The sequence below is a fragment of the Solanum pennellii genome, chromosome 2 (genome assembly GCF_001406875.1).
Source record: "Solanum pennellii chromosome 2, SPENNV200".
Taxonomy (NCBI): Eukaryota; Viridiplantae; Streptophyta; class Magnoliopsida; order Solanales; family Solanaceae; genus Solanum; species Solanum pennellii.
Genome location: NC_028638.1, coordinates 56,870,436 through 56,889,861, shown reverse-complemented (window position 1 = coordinate 56,889,861; position 19,426 = coordinate 56,870,436). Strand labels below are relative to the sequence as shown.

At 31.1% G+C, this 19,426-nt stretch overlaps 3 protein-coding genes across 12 annotated transcripts in view; 2 read left to right on the top strand and 1 right to left on the bottom strand.

Moving 5' to 3' along the window:
* The first annotated feature begins 9,274 nt into the window (after positions 1-9,274).
* On the top strand, positions 9,275-11,161 carry LOC107011938 (probable S-adenosylmethionine-dependent methyltransferase At5g38780). Its single transcript, XM_015211628.2, has 4 exons — positions 9,275-9,616; positions 9,740-10,064; positions 10,184-10,542; positions 10,612-11,161. Exons 1-4 carry the CDS (start codon positions 9,545-9,547, stop codon positions 10,969-10,971), a joined length of 1,116 nt encoding a protein of 371 aa, XP_015067114.1. The 5' UTR covers positions 9,275-9,544; the 3' UTR covers positions 10,972-11,161.
* Positions 11,162-11,238: 77 nt separating this feature from the next.
* On the bottom strand, positions 11,239-14,411 carry LOC107010681 (ATP synthase subunit beta, mitochondrial-like). Its single transcript, XM_015209974.2, has 9 exons — positions 13,875-14,411; positions 13,502-13,577; positions 13,238-13,326; positions 12,894-13,011; positions 12,696-12,799; positions 12,450-12,608; positions 12,130-12,354; positions 11,732-12,043; positions 11,239-11,608 (listed from the first exon to the last, which is right to left on the bottom strand). The coding sequence occupies exons 1-9, from the start codon at positions 14,328-14,330 to the stop codon at positions 11,495-11,497; spliced, it is 1,653 nt and encodes a 550-aa protein (XP_015065460.1). The 5' UTR covers positions 14,331-14,411; the 3' UTR covers positions 11,239-11,494.
* A 1,618-nt stretch (positions 14,412-16,029) lies between these two features.
* The window catches only part of LOC107011627 (DNA ligase 6), a 19,465-nt gene continuing 16,068 nt past the window's right edge, over positions 16,030-19,426 (top strand). For 5 of the 10 annotated variants that reach the window (XM_027914316.1, XM_027914314.1, XM_027914312.1 and 2 more), the window contains exons 1-2: positions 16,030-18,659; positions 18,803-18,920. In XM_027914316.1, the coding sequence (XP_027770117.1) occupies positions 16,244-18,659; positions 18,803-18,920 (2,534 nt within the window). In that variant the 5' untranslated portion in view covers positions 16,030-16,243. The remainder of the gene's footprint in view (positions 18,660-18,802; positions 18,921-19,426) is intronic. The other 5 variants (XM_027914315.1, XM_015211211.2, XM_027914311.1 and 2 more) reach the window with 3 other exon arrangements.

Below are 19,426 nucleotides of genomic sequence, written 5' to 3'. Positions count from 1 at the left end.
TTATGGAAAGGTACTCCAAATAATAAATTTGGAAAAAACTATTAACAATAATTATTATTTTTTTAATTGATTAACTAAACATGTTTATAAATTTAATAACCATAAGTCGAGATAGTGAAGTGACCACAAACTTTTATTGAAAGGTTCAAAATGTGAAGAGCAACCACATAAAAAAAAGTCAAAAATGGTCAATATCAACAAATATAGTCAAAAATGGTCAATATCAACAAATATATTATTTATAAACAACGTAAAAATATTAGGCTTGTATTTAATTTAAATGCTAAAAATTGATATTACTTTTTTTTAAAAAAATAAAAAGTATCAGGTAATAAGAAGATTGAAAGGACAAATAATAATTATCTTGCTTCATACTTACCTTATAAGTAGAAAGGAGACTAAAATAAAGTAGAATGAAGACTAAATTTTTATTTTGACTTTTTTTTGGTCAAAGATCCTTATATTTCAATAATCTTAGACATTATGGAAACAAAATTTATTAGTTTTCTTGAGTTAACACAAATTTTATAGTATATATAGACAAACAAAATAGATCTAGTTCAATATACAAAATTATCATGGAGACACCTTTAAAAGCTGTTAGGGATAAAAAGACAGGTGATGTGTTATTTTACAAAAGATCTTATCCTCCTTTTAAGACCGCTTCTCTTTCAATTGGTTCTCCAGGAAACAGCTCTATTGATGTGTTGCCATCGAAGAACAAACATGTGATGGCTAGTAATTTTCGAGATGCAGCGGCTGCTGAACAAGTGATATTGGATTTTGGCGACGACTATGGATTTGAACAGAATTATCTACTCTTGGAGGAAAAATTATCTTCTGCCAATAGTCGAAAGCAAGAACATTCTAAGATGTTGGGCAAACAAGCAATTGCAACCGTCACACCAGAAATCCTTGAAGATGTGAAAAGCTTAAGTAAAGATGTCTACAAGTTGTCTTCCACAGAAGATGTGCTTAATCAGTTTGAGAAACAATCTTTTTTTTGATTTAATTGTGGTAGCCAAAATCTAGAAATAATTGATTTAAGAATGATCTTTGTTTTAAATCTTTCATATGAATTCAAAGTTTTTATGTGGGACTAGCAATGAATTTGAATATTATTTTTATTTTCTATGACAAAACAATGCTACATTCAGATTATTTCACAAATTAGTTGATATATATCCTTAGGAATTTGTGACCCTAATTCTTACACAAATAGTTACTATTTTGGGGTGACTTTAATCTTTAATTTTTTTCTTCTCTAATTCAATGAAAATTTATGGATTAAAATACCTTCCTATGATCTAATTTTTCAAGATCTAACTTAGATTTCCCCCCTTTTTGTAATATATTTTGTAGGGATTCAGTTCTTCGACATAAATATGTAATATCTAAATTACTCGATATAAGTTTAGAAAACTTTTACCTTATGGGTTAAGAATTGAACATATAACTCTAATGACATACATGTTTTAGGAATAAGTGGCATATATAACGTGTTATTTCTTGTAAAACATAATTATATTAGATTATTATATAAAAATATAACATAATGTTTACATATTCAAGTTTTCGATCAATATCATAAATAGATAAATAAAATAATAATAATAATTAAAATATAGCAAGCACGTTAAATTTAAAAATTGTTCCACAAATTAAATTACCGCATACAAAAATTAACCACAAAAGTATATAACTATAAAATATATATTTATAAATATGTATATACGAAACAACTGAAAACTATTTATTCTGCTTTTGCTACTATTTAATGGGCAACTTTCACATATAGCAGACATAAAATTCATATTTGTATGCTATAACAAAGTTTGTATAAATGCACTCCATAACAAACAAATAAATGTATAATTCGCTATACATACACAATTGAAGCGAAATATATAAAATGAAGTGTATAAAACGAGAAAGAGAAAGAAACTTGCGTAGAGAGTTGTATAAAACGAATTGTATAATTATCAATGTATAGAGAGATTATATACAATTTAAATTTGTATAAAATGAGAAAGAGAGAAAGGCAAAAGAGACTTGGGCACAGAATATACAATTGAATCGAATTGTATAAAATGAAAAAGAGAGAAATTATATACAATTTGAATTTGTATTAAACGAGAAAGAGAGAAAGGCAAAAGAAAGATAATATTTTTTATTATATAATTATAAGTGTATAGACGAAAATATATGTGTTTGCATGTGTATATACAATTTTTTCTCGCTTTATACAAATAGAAACACAATTTGTATATTTCATTTCTATTTGTATAAGCGAGAGAGGTGAGGGTGGCGAGCGAGATTAGGGAGAGTAGCGAGCGAGATTTGGGAGAGGGGAGAGAGGAGAACAAAATATATGTATGTATACAATTTCCTCTCGCTTTATACAAATAGAAATAGATTTTACACACTTGTATTTGTATAAAAGTGAGAGGAAGCGAGAGAGAGATGGAGCGAGAGAGGAGAGTGGCGAGCGAGAGTTTGAGGAAGAGATGTGACTGACAAACAGTTTGTTATGGGACACAATTAAATCAAATGATAGTTATAATAATTAATTTGATTTATTAGTTTGTTATTATATACAATTTTTTTTTTTTTTAAGAAGCAAAAACTTTTAGCTTCTCCCAACAACAGAAAACTACTTCGACTTTTATTCAAAAACAATTTTATTGATTAACTAACGGGCAATTTTTCAAAATATCAATATTTTAGCATTTAAGAGGGCTCATTAGCAACACTTTCAATATTTAGTAAAAATGTCAAATTTTGATTTGTTATGTATCTTATTTATGTTTTTATTTAAAGAATATAATTATTTAATAACAAAAGAAAGAAAATCAAGGGATAGAATATTTCAAATAAAGGTAAGGATTCTTTATTTTTTTTCTCATCAGTTATATTTTCAAATAAAATTTAAATTTTATTCTTTTTTTTTTCTCTAGAATATTTACCTTTTTAAAATTATATTCATTCCACAATATATTCTATTTATATTTATTATAGTTTTTTATTAGTTTATATTCATTCCAATAGGTATGCCGAATTTATCTATATAGTCATTTAAGAAATATATTTGTATTTTCATATATTTTTTCCCTATATAGTTATTTTTTCATCAAAAATCTTGTATGTATTCATTTCAATATGTATTTTATTTGTATTTCTATTTATTCTAGTTTTTATTTAAAATTTTGTATAATAATATATAAAATACAAAAAATTAGTATGATGAAAAAGTGAATGAAAATATAAAATTGAAAAGAAATAATTGAATATTTAGTGTACTCATTCTTAAATAAAATACATAACTAGTTGACGTACCTTTAGAATAAATACAAATTAGAAAATGTCAAATTCAGAAACAATGCAACATAATTTTTCAAATGAATACAACTGCTAATTGTAAAAATACATACTGACTAAAACAGTATCAAAATTCAATATATACTTCCAAATTTATGAATACAAAAAACAATAAAACTATGAAATACAAAAATAAATACTAACTGTGGTACATTGACATAACTATAAAAAAACAGAATACAAAATGAATTAAATATATGTAATATGATTCCAAATCTATGGAGAAAAAATACAATAAAACAATGAAATACAAAAATATATACTGACTAAAACAACAACAAAATTCAATATACACTTCCAAATCTATGAATACAAAAAACATCAAAACTATGAAATATACACAATCAAACTCATATAATATGTTACATTGACATAACTAACACACACAAAAAAAAAACAGAACACAAAATACAATAAATATATGAAATACCAAAATAAATACTAACTATAACATAATAAAAATTCCATATACACTTTCAAACGCATTTTAACATGATTTTTTTTTAATCTTAAGAATTACTAAACAAATTAAACTAAACATGCAAGACACAGAACATGCAAAAAAAAAAACCCTTCTCCAACAAATTGGTCTTCTTCAACTTCATGGTTATGAATTTGTGTGGGATTTTCCCCCGTCGTATATCCTCCTTAGATTTAGAAGCGGAACCTACGTTATTATTTAATTCTTGAGTGAAAAAAAATTAAATGATGAAAAATCGAAAGAACTTTGATTATTTTGTCCAATACCTCTAGTAATTCTCTTGAAAACGTCAATTGAAGAGAGAATTATGTAGTCTCAAACCCTAAAAAATAAAATTAAAAAAAAACACTAAAATCAATAAGTAAATAAATAAGGAATCTGAAAAACATAATACCCAAATCAATGTTAATCTTCAAATCAAATTTTGCAATGAAATTAAGTGAGAATAATAGAAAATATTAATATATTGAATCGAAAATCTGTGGAATTGATATGGAAGAATGTTAGAGAGGGAAATTGAAAGGAAGAATAAGAAAAGAGAGAAAAATCTTGAAATTTGATTAGGAAGAAAGTAAGATAGAGAAATTGATAAACTTAAGAAAAGAGAGAGAAAAATTAAAATGACATTAATATCTATCCAATTACAAAAATATAGGAAAGTATGTAATCTATGAGAGAGAAAGAAAGGATGTAAATAATGAGAGAAAAAATATTAATAATATCATAATAATTATTTATTTTTAAAATAATGACATTTTTGACATGTTTACTAATTATTAAAGTATGGATATTATCACTAAATAAGTTGATTTTTTTGACTAGTCAACTAAATTTCCCTTAACTTTAACGCTTTAAATTTTCTAAAAAAATATTTTTATCTCAAAATAAGTGTTTTGACCTCCAACAATAATGCGCTCCAAGTATCATGCATGGTGATAGCTCCCAGATTTTTTTAAAAAAATTGAATTTTTTGTAAAACAAATTTTTTTAAAAATAAAATAAATTAGGGATAGGGGATAAGGGTGGCGTGAAAAATGTTTTTTTAAAAAAAAATTAAAATATTTTCTTAAAATATTTTTTAAAGGGAATGACCTGGGTAGGGGTGGGGTGGCGTGGGTAGAGGTAGGGCGTGCCATAAAATTGAAAAAAAAAAAAAATCAACTTCTTTTTAAAATAAAAAAATAAAACTAGGAAGGGATTGGGTATAGCATAAAAGATGAAATTTTTTGAAATTTGAAAAAAAATTTACGGGGTGAGGTGTGGGTGGGGTGGGGGGGATGTAGGCAGGCGTAAAAAATTTAANTTTTTTTAAGGAGGAGGAGTGATAAGGGTTGTGTGAATTAAAAAAATCTTAACATTTGAAATTTATTTAGAAAATAGCTTTTACTTGTTTGTTTGATGGGGTTGATTTAGACATAAGGATAAAATATATTTGGAATTTAAAAAATAAGTAAATTTAAGATTTATTTATTTTTGAATGGGGAGGGTCGGGGCCGGTCACAGGGTATGAGTAGGGTAAGAAAAAATTTAAAAGATTAAGTACAGTTTTGGAAAATATTTTCCTTAATTTTGGAAGGTAATCATTTTCTTTAAATTTGAGGAAAATGAGTTGATTTTGAAAACATTTTCTCACACGTTTAAGGCAACAAAACATGAGAAAATTGAATAATATTTTTCAGAAAATGATATCTTCCATACCAAACACACCTTTAGTCCCTTTTGAGTTGTTCTGTTGTTTTTTTCGAGAGTCAATTGACTAACTTTCAAAGATAAATTAGATTATATTAATTAGATATTTGAAACTATATGAAAAATATTATAAGTTGCAATTTTTTTTATATCAATATAATAACAAAATATATTTTAAAATATTAATCAAAGTTCATAATATCATTTAACTCTCAAAGAAGAAATTATGACAATTAAAAGAAAATGGAGAAAATATTACTTAATATATAAATATGTCATTATTTTATAAGATGGAGTAAAAAAAATCATATGAAAAATCATATTTCATATGCAGTGATGATAAAAGAAGGGGAAAATTCCATAAATGACTATAATAGAAAACATAATAGGTCTCCTTAACTATAGTTTAACTATTTACGTATTATAGCTATAGTTTAAATAACTACTATTATTTTTATTTGTATATTTCAGACTCATTCAAATCGTTTATACAAATGGTTCCATTAATTGTGTAACTAATCAATCGATAATTAAGGAGAATATTAATATCATAATCTTAGGTCATTAAGTTTAATTAGAATCCATTACTTAATAGGTTTCCTTCTTGTTCCAAATACACAGAATACTCAATTGTTATGTCTCAATCTTTGAGTTTGTTAAATTTATCGTGGGTTTACTTATTTATCTCAAATTAAGTAATTTATACTAAATGTGATTGTTTGTATATGTAAACAGTTTGAACTCTATGTATTCTACAGATTTTATACAAATCGTTATGAAATTTAAGTTAATAAAATTTTATATTAAATGAGAACGTTTATACAAATTTGTTTATACAAACGAGCACGTTTATAACTTATATAAATTTGTATATTTGAGAAATTCTTTATAACTCATATAAATTTTATACAATTCGTTATGTATTTTAAATGAATAAAATTGCATAATTGAGAAATTTGTGATTAGTTATAACAGTTTGTATATGTTAAGGCTTGTATTATACATTATACAAAGTTTAATACAAGTCGTTATGTTTATACAAAAATTTATGTGTTCTACAGACTTTATACAAATCATTGTGAAATTTTAAGTCAATAAATTGTATAAATGAGAAAGTTTATACAAATAATCACATTTATAACTTACATAAATTTGTATATTTGAGAAATTCTTTATAATTTATATAAATTGTATACAATTCGTTATGTATTTTAAATGATTAAAATTGCACAATTGAAAATTTTGTGATTAGTTATAACAATTTGTGTATGATAAGACGTGGACTATACATTATACAAATTGTATACAAGTCTTTATGTATTTTAAGTAAAAAATTGTGTATTATTGAATAATCTGCGATTAGTTATAGCAGTTTGTATATGATAATGCGTACATTATACATTATACTAATTTTTATACAATCGTTATGTTTATACAAAAATTTATGTATTCTATGGATTTTATACAATTCGTTATGCTTGAACTGAGCAAACCATTCTATCTCACAAAAGCCCTTTAGTTGATCTTCTGAAAGTTTTTTTGGCCAGATCCTCCATTACATCCACATTCGTATAACATAGAATGCTTGAGGCTTCTCTTGGACCTTCATTGACTATAAATTGGACTCCCTAATAACATCATTAACTCTTTTAAGAAAGGTTCAAAATGTGAAGAGCCAACAAAAAAGTCAAGAGTAATTTCAATACTATCAAATATATTATCTATAAATAGCATAAAATATTATATTTAATTTAAGTGCTTAAAATTTATGTTACTTTCTCTTTGAAAATACAAAGATAATAGGTAATAAGATAATTAAATGGACAAATAATAATTAAGTTGCTTTATACTTACCTTATAAGTAGAATGAAGACTAGATTCTTACATTTCTTTTTTTTTTTTTTTTGTCGAAGATTCTTATATTTGAATAATAACAAATTTATTAATTTTCTTATGTTAACACAAATTTCAGTAGTATGTATAGACACACAAAATAGATCTAATTTAATACACAAAATTATCATGAAGGTACCTTTAAAAATTGTTAAGGATAAAAAGACAGGTGCTGTGTTGCTTTACAAAAGATCTTATCCTCCTTTTAAGACCGTTTCTCTTTCAATTGGTTCTCCGGGAAACAGCTCTATTGATGTGTTGCCATCGAAGAACAAACATGTGATAGCTAGTAATTTTCGAAATGCAGCAGTTGTTGAACAAGTGATATTGGATTTTGGCGACAATTATGGATTTGAGCAGAATTATCTACTCTTGGAGGAAAAATTGTCCTCTGCCAATAGTTGAAAACAAGAACATTCTAAGATGTTGGCCAAACAAGCAATTGCAACCGCCACACCAGAAATCGTTGAAGCTATAAAGAGCTTAAGTAAAGATGCCTACAAGTTGTCTTTCACATAAGATTTGCCTAATCAATTTGAGAAGCAATTTTTTTTTTATTTAACTGTGGCCACCAGAATCTAGAAATAATTGATTTAAGAATGATTTTTGTTTTAAATCTTTCATATGAATCAAAGTTCCTTTGTGCGACTTGCAATGAATTTGAACATTATTTTTATCTTTTATGACAAAACAATGCTACATTCAGATTAATTCGTAAGTTAGTTTATATATATATATATATATATATATATATATATTCCTCAAGAATTTGGGACCCTAATTCTTACACATAATTATATTGAAGATATACGGATCAAAATACCTCTAATTATGACCTAATTTTTCAAGATTTAACTTGGAATTTTTTTTCTTTTTTGTCACATATCTTGTAGGAATTCAATTCTTCGACATAAATGTGTAGTATCTAATTCACTCAGCATAAGTTTAGAGAACTTTTACCAAATTGGTTAAGAATTGAACGTATAATAATAAATGTGGTAATTTACTGAATATATAATTAGGGATATCAATTATATATTCTTGAGGTTGATTTATGATATTAGTTTAATCGGTTAGAAATTTAGGTTTTTACTACTGAAAACGTGTTAAAATTTTAAAATCATAGGTCTAATATATATATAAAAACAACTACTTAGAAAAGTGTTATCTAATTTTAGAAAGAAAAATAAAACTTGATAAATATAAATTCCAAATTTTTAACCTTGCGGATAGAGGTGCACCCAATCATATCACATTATTTAATACTCCGAGTATGAATACACACATCTATATTTCAATATTTTTTTTAGAAAAATATAACACTATGATATATGATCTCGGAAGGAATCACGGGTTCACGTGAACCCGGTGAACCCCCTAGATAGGCATCTGGGACTATACATATATATAACTCAAATACATACTTTTTTTGCTATACATTATTTTTCATTTTCCCTAAATGACAAATCATGATGTATCAATCGTATAATAACTCATTTCACATATTTAATAATAAAAAGATATATAAATGGATGTGAATCGTATGAACCATATTTTTATTCGTTTAACATTAATCATTTGTGGTCCTGTAATTAATACGTAATATTAGAGTCTCCCCAAAGTCTAAAATTGTTAACGTCAATTTGAACATGCGACAAAATTTTACACGCATATATATTGTTTTTATTTGGGCAAATTTATGTGACTTGTCCTTCATTTTTATTTTAACACTTTATTTTAATTTTATTTTATTTTAAAAAAAAAAACTTTTTATTTTTTTACCCTTTCTTTAGAGCTCCCACCCCTTTTCGTCTTCTGATTGAAAGCGAAGATGACCATCCGAGCAACTCTTTCTCGTCATTTTAATGTTTTTAATTTTTATATATCAAGTAAATACACTAAAATATTATCAGGTGATTCATGAGCATAATGATTGGTTTATTTATGAAATGGTGAAAGTTTAGGGAATCTATTTTCGCATTCGATGAAGTTCACAAAAGACAATTAGATTGACACTCCTATTTATAAATGTAGCGTGGTTCTTCAGCTTTGAAAATTGAGGCATCGTTCAAATTACAAATTAAAGGATAATATAGCTAAAGTATGGATAGTCAGAAAATTCACATGAATGGAGGTGATGGCCCTAACAGCTATGCTAACAATTCTGAATACCAGGTGATGGCCTTTAACGCACCTGACTTGTGAAATTTCACTAGGTCTATTGTTGTTGTTGTTGTGTATATAATTACGCAAGGACTGAAGTAATGTTTGGATTTGATTTTTTTGTTGTTGCTGCAGAAACAGTTGGTGGGATATTCAAAGAAATTAATGGCGGAGTTGATTGAGCAGGAGCTTGATGTGGGAATAATAAACTCTGGTTGTAGCCTATTTTGTGTAGCAGATTTTGGATGCTCTGTAGGGGGAAACACTTATCTTGCAGTTCAAAATATCATTAAAGCTGTAGAAAATAAGTATAAATCAAGTGAGCTAGACCAAGAGAACCCTCAATTGCAAGTACCAGAATTCCTTGTGTTCTTTAATGATTTAGTCCAAAACGATTTCAATACTCTATTTAATTACATCCATGGCAACAAACCCAACTACTTCACTACAGGAATCCCAGGTATGTATGTATATTTGTTACTATGTGCTGTTTCTACTTTTGGAATATTTTCCCCTTTGAACCGAGGGTCTATTGGAAACAGTATAAATCAAACAACTGTTATATCTACTATGGTGTAGGTTCTTTCTATGGACGAATATTTCCAAAGGCGTTCCTACACTTTGCCCACAGCTCGATGTCACTTCTGTATCTGTCAAGAATTCCAGAGGAAGTGTTGGACAGAAACTCAGCAGCATGGAACAAAGGAAGAATTCATTACAGTAGCAGTGGAGCAGCAAAAGAAGTAGAGGCAGCATATGCAGATCAGTTCAGAAAAGATATACAAGCCTTTTTGGATGCAAGGGCTCAAGAGCTTGTTCCTGGAGGATTAATGACCATCATTACTCTTACTATTCTTGATGGAGTGCTTCCTTCTGACTCTCCCATGGCCATCAATTTCACCATTCTTGGATCCTGCCTACAGGATATGGCCAACATGGTAATTAAGTAACTGATTCTCAGTTTTCACATGAACTTGAAATGCGAAATGACTTAACATCCAATGCAGGGCATTATGTCTGAAGAAAAGTTGGACTCGTTCAACCTTCCATACTATTATACATCTCCTATGGAATTTGAAACACTGATAAAGACACATGGATGCTTTGATATTATAAGGTTTGAGAAGCTGCCAACTCCCCTGAGACAAGTTGTAATTGATGTCCAAACTGCAGTGTTATCTGTGCGAGTAGTAACAGAGCAACTATTTCAGCAACACTTTGGGAATGACATCACTGAGGAATTGTTTCAACGTTACACTGAAAAATTAGACTCGCATCCACTTTTAAAAGATGATAAATATCGCACAGATGCCAGCTACTTTGTCTTTCTCAAGCGTAAAACCGAAACATCCGAACCAGAGTCCTAGCTTGGTTCTTAAAACTTATCATCTGCGTCCAAACTTTGTTATTGTTCACCTGTTTGCAGAGTGTGATCTTGTTTTATGTGTGCATTTTAATTGTTTTCTGCTTATGAATAAATAGTTCAAGCTGAAAACAATGAGCTGAGTTCGACTCATGAAAATAATTCCTTGTTGAATTGAAAATTTTATATGGTAATTCCCACTCTTTTGGATCAAATGCTTCGTACATTAGATTATCGATGTTTCAAGAGCATTATTCAACAGGTGGAAAGGTAAACACAAATTAATCCATTGTATTGAAGAGAAACACGAAAAGAAGCAATGACCTTCTGACATCCTGTAACTCATTTCAATCAACTTAGCCAGAAAATTACAAGGAGAAAAGAAGAAAATCAATTCTTAGTGTAGACTAACTTATAAGAACTATAAAAGGCCGTGTGAGCATCTCCAGTCTCTCTGCTATTTAATGAGCTATCTATCCATATAGGAAAAACAAAACAAACAGAAAGAAGAAATTGCAGCTAAATAATCAACTAGATGACTCCTTTGCTATCTTCTCAGCCTTAGCAATGACTTCTTCTATACCCCCAACCAGGTAGAACGATTGCTCCGATAGGTCATCATATTTACCGTCCAGAACACCCTGCTCAGAATGAAAATCCAAATGAGAATGAAGTTTAAAACTATATACAGAAATAATTTCTGCTCAATGAGGACAAGCAGATGAGGTGAGTGGTGACTCAGTAAGAAAGTAGTTCCTGGTTACCTGAAAACTTTGGATGCTCTCTTTCAACTCTACATACTTTCCAGGGGCACCAGTAAATACTTCTGCAACGTGGAAAGGCTGACTCAAGAACCTCTGAATTTTACGGGCACGAGCAACAGTTAATTTGTCATCTTCACTCAATTCATCCATTCCCAGAATGGCGATAATATCCTGAAGATTCTTGTAGTTCTGGAGAACCTTTTGTACACCTCGTGCAGTGTTGTAATGATCTTCCCCTAGGATATGAGGAGAAAGCATACGGGACGTGGAATCTAAAGGATCCACAGCAGGATAAATACCAAGCTCAGAAATCTGCATAAGGAGAAAAGGAATATTGTATATAAAAATAGGTTGAGAAGTCTTATTCTGAAACATAATTGGCAATATAAGAAATCCACCTGCCGAGACAACACAGTTGTAGCATCAAGGTGCGCAAAGGTGGTAGCAGGGGCTGGATCAGTCAAGTCATCAGCAGGCACATAGATAGCTTGGACTGATGTGATAGACCCCTTCTTGGTTGTAGTAATCCTCTCTTGAAGTCCTCCAAGATCTGTAGCTAAAGTTGGCTGGTAACCGACCGCAGAGGGAATACGACCAAGCAAAGCAGACACCTCAGAGTTGGCCTAGAGAAGTCCGGGAGAAAGAGAAATCATTTCACCATGTTTAAGCAATTGAAAAAGTAAAATATACTCGTTAAGGTATTTGAAAGATAGCTCACTTGAGTGAAGCGAAAAATATTATCAATGAAAAGGAGCACATCTTGCCCTTCAGCATCTCGAAAGTGTTCGGCAACTGTCAGCCCAGTGAGCCCAACACGAGCACGAGCACCAGGAGGTTCATTCATTTGACCATATACCAAAGCACATTTGCTTTCACCCTGCAGATAAATATATACTTGCAAAATCAGCCAATTGTAAGAAATGTCTGCACTATACATTGAAAAGCAAATGTTATCTACAAAGACCTGCTTTTCACCAAGCTTAATAACACCACTCTCAATCATTTCTCTGTACAAATCATTACCCTCCCGAGTACGTTCACCGACACCAGCAAACACTGAGAAACCACCTGAGACGAGAAGAGAATACAAAATTAAAATTAACTCAAACAAAGAGAATACATGAAAATTCTTTTTTACTCCCCAGTGCAACTAGTAACAAACCATGGGCCTTTGCAACATTGTTAATAAGCTCCATAATAAGCACCGTCTTTCCAACACCTGCACCACCAAAAAGTCCAATCTTTCCACCTCTTTGATACGGAGCAAGTAGATCTACCACCTGTCATCAAAAGCAGCTAAGTCATACAGGATGCACACAAGTAGATAACACATGATTTATGCATTCAGGATTATTTGTATATCGTCTTCCAACAGCATTTAGTAAGTTGCACATGCTAATCAAATATTTGCTATTCCTGTTTTGCTTCCACCAAAACTATATAAATGATGACAGATGAAGATTGCGATGTGCTCAGCTCCTAGTGTACAAAATAAGTATCCCGCACCTTGATTCCAGTCACAAGGATCTGCTGTTCTGTTGCTTGCTCAACAAAAGATGGAGCTTCACGATGAATTGGGAGATAATGTTCCGTTTCTGTAGATCCACAGCATCTCAATAAATCAAATATAAAAAATGAAAGACAATATAAAAAAGCAAAGGCTCGTCGAATGAACACGAAATATGAAATTGGAAAAAGCAACGCAACATAACACATATTACTGCCATTAACACGAAAACAAATGACTTTAGCTAATGCCCATATTCTTACTTAGATCACCCCTTTCATCAATGGGCTCTCCAATGACATTTATAATACGACCAAGGGTAGCCCTGCCAACTGGCACCTGCCATTTTATAACCAAGATTAGAACTTAGAAGGACTATGAGCACGCCAAACTAGAAAACATATATTATTCAGAGAAAAAGACACTATATGAATTTCTAAAATCAAATAAACGCCACGTGGATAAGAAAGAAGTTGAAAAGTTATATATATAAGATCAATTTTATTTTCTTATGTATATGCCGTAGATATCGAATCCCTTTGATTTCCTCCCGTATTTACATCTTTATATTAAAAATCCGGGTCACGCCACTAAATACCGCATATAAACAGAATATCATGACAATGTCAAGCTTACTTTAATAGGGGAGCCAGTATTGAGGACTCTTTGACCACGCACAAGCCCTTCAGTTCCATCCATAGCTATAGTCCTAACCATATTTTCTCCCATATGTTGAGCAACTTCAAGTACCACCCTAATATCATGATCCAACACCTCTAAAGCCGTCAAAATCGGCGGTAGTCCTTCATCGAACCGAACATCCACAACAGCACCTATCACCTGACATACGCTCCCAAGTGCACCTGCACCGGTGTACTCATCGGTGATCTTGCCGCCAGTTCCCTTAATGGTCGTCGGTTTCTTCTGAGGCGCCGGCGCTTCCTTCGCGGCCGCAGCGGTAGCGTATTTTACGGCGCGGTGGAGAAGGTGGCCTACAGGGGAGGAGCGATGAATAGAACTTGTGAGTGATGATTTAGTTGAAGAGTGACGTATGGATGATCGGAGCATGGAGAAGAACCTTCTAGAAGCCATGGTTGTGGAAATGCGAGTGACAGAGCAGTGAGGTTACAGGTGAATTCACATTTGTATGGGTTAAAGAGAGTTCAGTTTGAAGAAGAACGATTTATTCTGCGTCCGACGAGTTCAAACAATGTTGAAGCACCACGTGTTCGTGCCATGAAGAGATTTAAAAGGACGGATAAATTTAATTTGTTAAATTACACCTTTTATCCTCGAATTATTAACTCCTCTGTATCGAACAAATGATTCAAATAGGTTTATCTGTTATAGTCTTAATTTTTTTTTAAAATATATATTTTAAGAAAATATTTTAATAGTAAATTAAAGTAATTTATGATATTTTTAAATAATTAATAGATATATAAATTTTATTTAAAAATAAAATAAATTTTTTATATATGTATTTCAAGTTAAACTTAAATCTTTGAAAAATAAAAAATGTCGAAGAAGAAGTGTAGTTTCTCTTAGATAATAATCATATTTTTAACATATACTTAAAGCTCTACTGATTTCTCTTGTTGCGAATGTACTACTTCCTGTATATTTGTGTTATTAGTAATAGATAATTAAGTTGCTTTACAATGCACATTTTTTTTATTATTCCATGATTTTGTAGTACTTGTTTTGTTAATCGAAAAATAATGATAATTTTGAGTTGTTTATTGACATTAAGTTTGTTGTAAATTGTGATATACGATTTTTTTATATAATTGGCAATAGTGAATTATAATATCTTCCGACTTTTTCTAGTCACTAGTCCTTGATTCTCAATCTTCTAGAGTCCAAAAGATGATATATAAGTTATAATATCCTACCGTTTATTCAAATGCTGCAAATTTTAACTACAAGAAAATATAATAATTACTAAATATATAAATAAATTTTTAAATTGTTGAGTTTTTTTCTCAGATACCTTAACTATGCTATTTTCTATTGAATCATTAAACTACTCGTAGTTTATTTCTTTTTAACATCGTTGATTGATATGGAACCAGATTTTGTGAAGGGTGTTGATACAATCAGGGGCAGACCCACCCTATGTCATGGGATGTCGACCGACACTGTTTCGTTAAAAAATTTCGTATTATATATATATATATATATATATATATATATATAAATGTGCAAAAATAAAAATATTCTTATTATTAACATTAATTACATTATTTAAACAATTGAATCTCTTGGCTCGTTGGTTTGTAGTGTGAAATCAATGGTCATTCGCCGACACACAGTTTGACTTCATACCTTCAATCAAAATCATTACAATTAAAGACAGTTACAATAAAAAAAACCAACAAAAATCAGCCAACAATATTTTAAAGAAATAAATTATGAATAACTTAATGATTTAATAAAATGACGTAATTGAGATACCTAAAAAAAAAAACTCAAAGTTCAAAAATTCATTTATGAATTCGACCTAAAAGCATCTATAAAAAACAAAAATAAGAGATACTAAAATTAATAATATAATCAGATATGAAAAACATATAATAAAACAACAATGATAAATAGAACAACAGACCAACATTATAATCAAAACAAGAAAAATAATGAATAATATAGGGAGAAGTTATAATAACCATGCTGATAAAAAAAAATTAAATAAAGCTCGACCAACTTCTAAAATTTTTGTCCAAATTATTAACCTTCCTATCTTGTAATTCAAAATCATGTACTGAAATAAACTATAAATATATCCTTATATTCACTTAATGGCGAATCTATCGATCATCGGTCTTTACATGTACGATGAAGCAAAGATTTAGCGTGTCGCATAAGCCATTCTTTTAAAACCAGGATTTTGAGACTTTTCCAAAGAAACCTTCTTCTCGCGCCATTCCAAGTAGTAAAACTCGTTTCGATCATGCTCCGTCTAGTCGTACAATTACCACTGTAACTATCGTCTTCGCCCGGCGGCCATGTCCTCCGACGCCGGAACCCTAACCCTAGACTCAACCACTCTGTACATAACCGCTCTCAACTCCCTCTCTGATAAATCCTCATCAAATTCAATCCCATTGTCCCTTCCTCTCCCTCCAATCCCTTCTTCAATCCCCCAACCAAAACTCATCCCAAGAACTCGCTTTATCATCGACGGTTTTAAATATGCCGCTGATTTCTCCGTTTCTTACTTCCTCTCCCATTTTCACTCCGATCACTATACAGGCCTCTCCTCTAATTGGTCTAAAGGTATCATATTCTGTTCCTCCACCACTGCTAACCTTCTCATCGAGGTTCTCAATGTTCCTGCGCAATATGTAGTATCTTTACCGCTCTCCGAAGCGGTTTTAATAGACGGTTCTGAAGTTTTTCTCATCGATGCCAATCATTGTCCTGGTGCTGTGCAGTTCTTATTTAAAGTTCCAGTTAGTGATGGAAAATTTGAGCGGTACGTTCACACAGGTGATTTTCGTTATTGTGATGACATGAAATTAGAGCCTGTATTGAATGCATTTGTGGGTGCTGATGCTGTATTTTTGGATACAACTTATTGTCATCCGAAATTTATATTCCCTAGTCAACAGGAGTCAATTGATTATATAGTTGGAGTTATAGAGAAAAATGGAGTTGAGAATGAGGGTTCATTGAAAAATATCTTGTTTCTTATTGCTACTTATGTCATTGGGAAAGAGAAGATTTTAATGGAGGTTTCACGGAGGTGTCAGAGAAAGATCCATGTTGATGGACGAAAAATGTCGGTTTTAGGAGTATTAGGTCATGGGGAGGATGGAGTATTTACTACCGTTGAGTCTGAAACTGATGTTCATGTTGTTGGGTGGAATGTATTGGGTGAGACTTGGCCATATTTCAGGCCTAATTTTGAGAAAATGGATAAGATCATGAATGAGAAAGGATATTCCAAGGTGGTTGGTTTTGTCCCCACAGGTTGGACTTATGAAGTGAAGCGGAATAAGTTTTCAGTGAGAAAGAAAGATTCCTTTGAGATACATCTTGTTCCATATAGTGAACATTCAAATTATGATGAGCTTAGAGAATATGTGAAATTTTTGAAACCAAAGCATGTCATCCCAACAGTAGGTACAGATGTTGAGAAGCTGGATAGCAAACATGCAAATGCCATGCGGAAGCATTTTGCTGGCTTGGTTGATCAGATGGCCATCAAGCAAGAATTTCTAATGCGTTTTCATCCTTCTGTCCAAGGGAAGGAAGATGTAGATACAAAAGAATCTGGTCTTGCTTTAGTTAGAATTACGGAGCAAGAAAACACAAACAGATCTACTCATACTCCAGTCAGTATCATCAAACAAGAAAATGAGGATACTTCATCTGATTCTAAAAGCTGCAATGCTGCTGATATGGATACTGTTATCCCTTCCTCATTTCCTCAAGGAGAATCTGTGTCGCCAGGTTTAGAAAAAATAAGTGAAGGTGATATGGAGGAAATACTAGAAGAACTTCAAGGCTGTTTGCCCACTTGGGTAACTAAAGGTCAGATGTTGGATTTAGTTGGTATTTCAGATAAAAATGTTGTTGATGCAGTCTCATACTTTTACGAACATGAAACAGAATATCGTGAACAGGTCACTGCCAGTAATTCTGTTACCTCTTCTTTAGAGGCAAACTCAGCAAATAAGTCTGCATTGCCTTGTAAACCATGTCTTGGTAAAAGCCTGCAGCAAGATGAGACAGCTGCGTCAAGTAAAACTGTTAAACTACCCATCATGGACAGTTCCTGTAGCAAAAAAGTTTCTCCTGGTAAAAGGAAGAGAAGTACTGGAAACAAGTCCAGTTCCAGTAGCAACAAAGTTTCTCCTGGTAAAAGGAAGAGAAGTACTGGAAACAAGTCATTTGAGAAAGCAAAAGGACATACGAGTATGGAATCTGGTGGACCAAAGCAATGTACTATAACAAAGTTCTTCAGTAAAACGCTGCCTCTTCCTTTGCAGAATCGAAACAGTGAAGCCGATAGTAAAAATTTCCATGATGATAGTTGCATGCTACCAAATGCCTCTATTGAGGCTTATAAAGAGGAAGCTGATCGGTTTATTCAGATTATGAATGGGGATGACTCATTGAGAAGTTATGCTACCACAGTACTAGCAAAGACTAAAGGAGACATAAGTATGGCACTTGATATTTATTTTTCAGAATACAAAGATGTAGGAGAGACTAATGGAGATGGGATTTCTAAAACAAACAAATTGTTGCAACCTCAGTGTGCTAAAGAGGTTTACACTTCTTCCAAAGATGATAAATTACCCAAAATATTAGGAGATGTTGATGCCAATTTGTCGTTGTGTGGTGTTCCCTTTGCTGATAATGCTGTAAATTATGTATCACTTCCCCATGAGAAATACTCTCCCGTGGAACATGGTTGGTGTCTTGTAATTACTATTGATATTAATTGTGTAATTTTTGGATGTATTCCAGCAGTCCAACTCTTGCCACTAAGTAAAATTTGTTCAGTAGTAAAATAATTCTTTTTTTCCTTTGCTTTCTTTCATTCTATTCCCCAGCTTGCTGGAGTAAGGGGCAGGCTACTCCATACATACATCTTGCACGAACTTTTGAATTGGTAAAGGAAGAAAAAGGGAAGATAAAAGCAACGTCAATGTTGTGCAATATGTTTCGGAGGTTTGTTGCTTATTTTTTTTTAAATCTTTAGTTTGTTGTAGGTTTATGACTGAGCATATCATATTGGATCCACAGCAGCATGTTGACAAAATTATCCAGTATGGTATCATTATCTTAACAGTAGGTTACAAAATTGTCAGGTTATGGTGAGGGTTATTGTTAGGGGTTTAAGCATGGAATGTTTTGATAGCTTTTGTTCTACATTTGGTTTATTGGAATAATACTGGCTTCTATTTGGGTTGAATAAGCACTTTTTAGAAAGCTTGGCAAAACACTAATTACTGCTCAAAAGTGCTTTTTAAATTAATTGGCCAAACACAAACTGTTTCTCACCAAAAGTAATTTTTTGAAAATAACTTCTGAAAAAGAACACTTTTCAAATTAAGCTGATTTTAGAAGCTTGGCCAAACAGGTTCAATGTCTTTGCTGTCAAAGCAAATTTACATGTCAAAACCGAAAAGGAACATTTCTCTACTTTCTGTTTGGTATAAAGAGGGGGGGGGGGG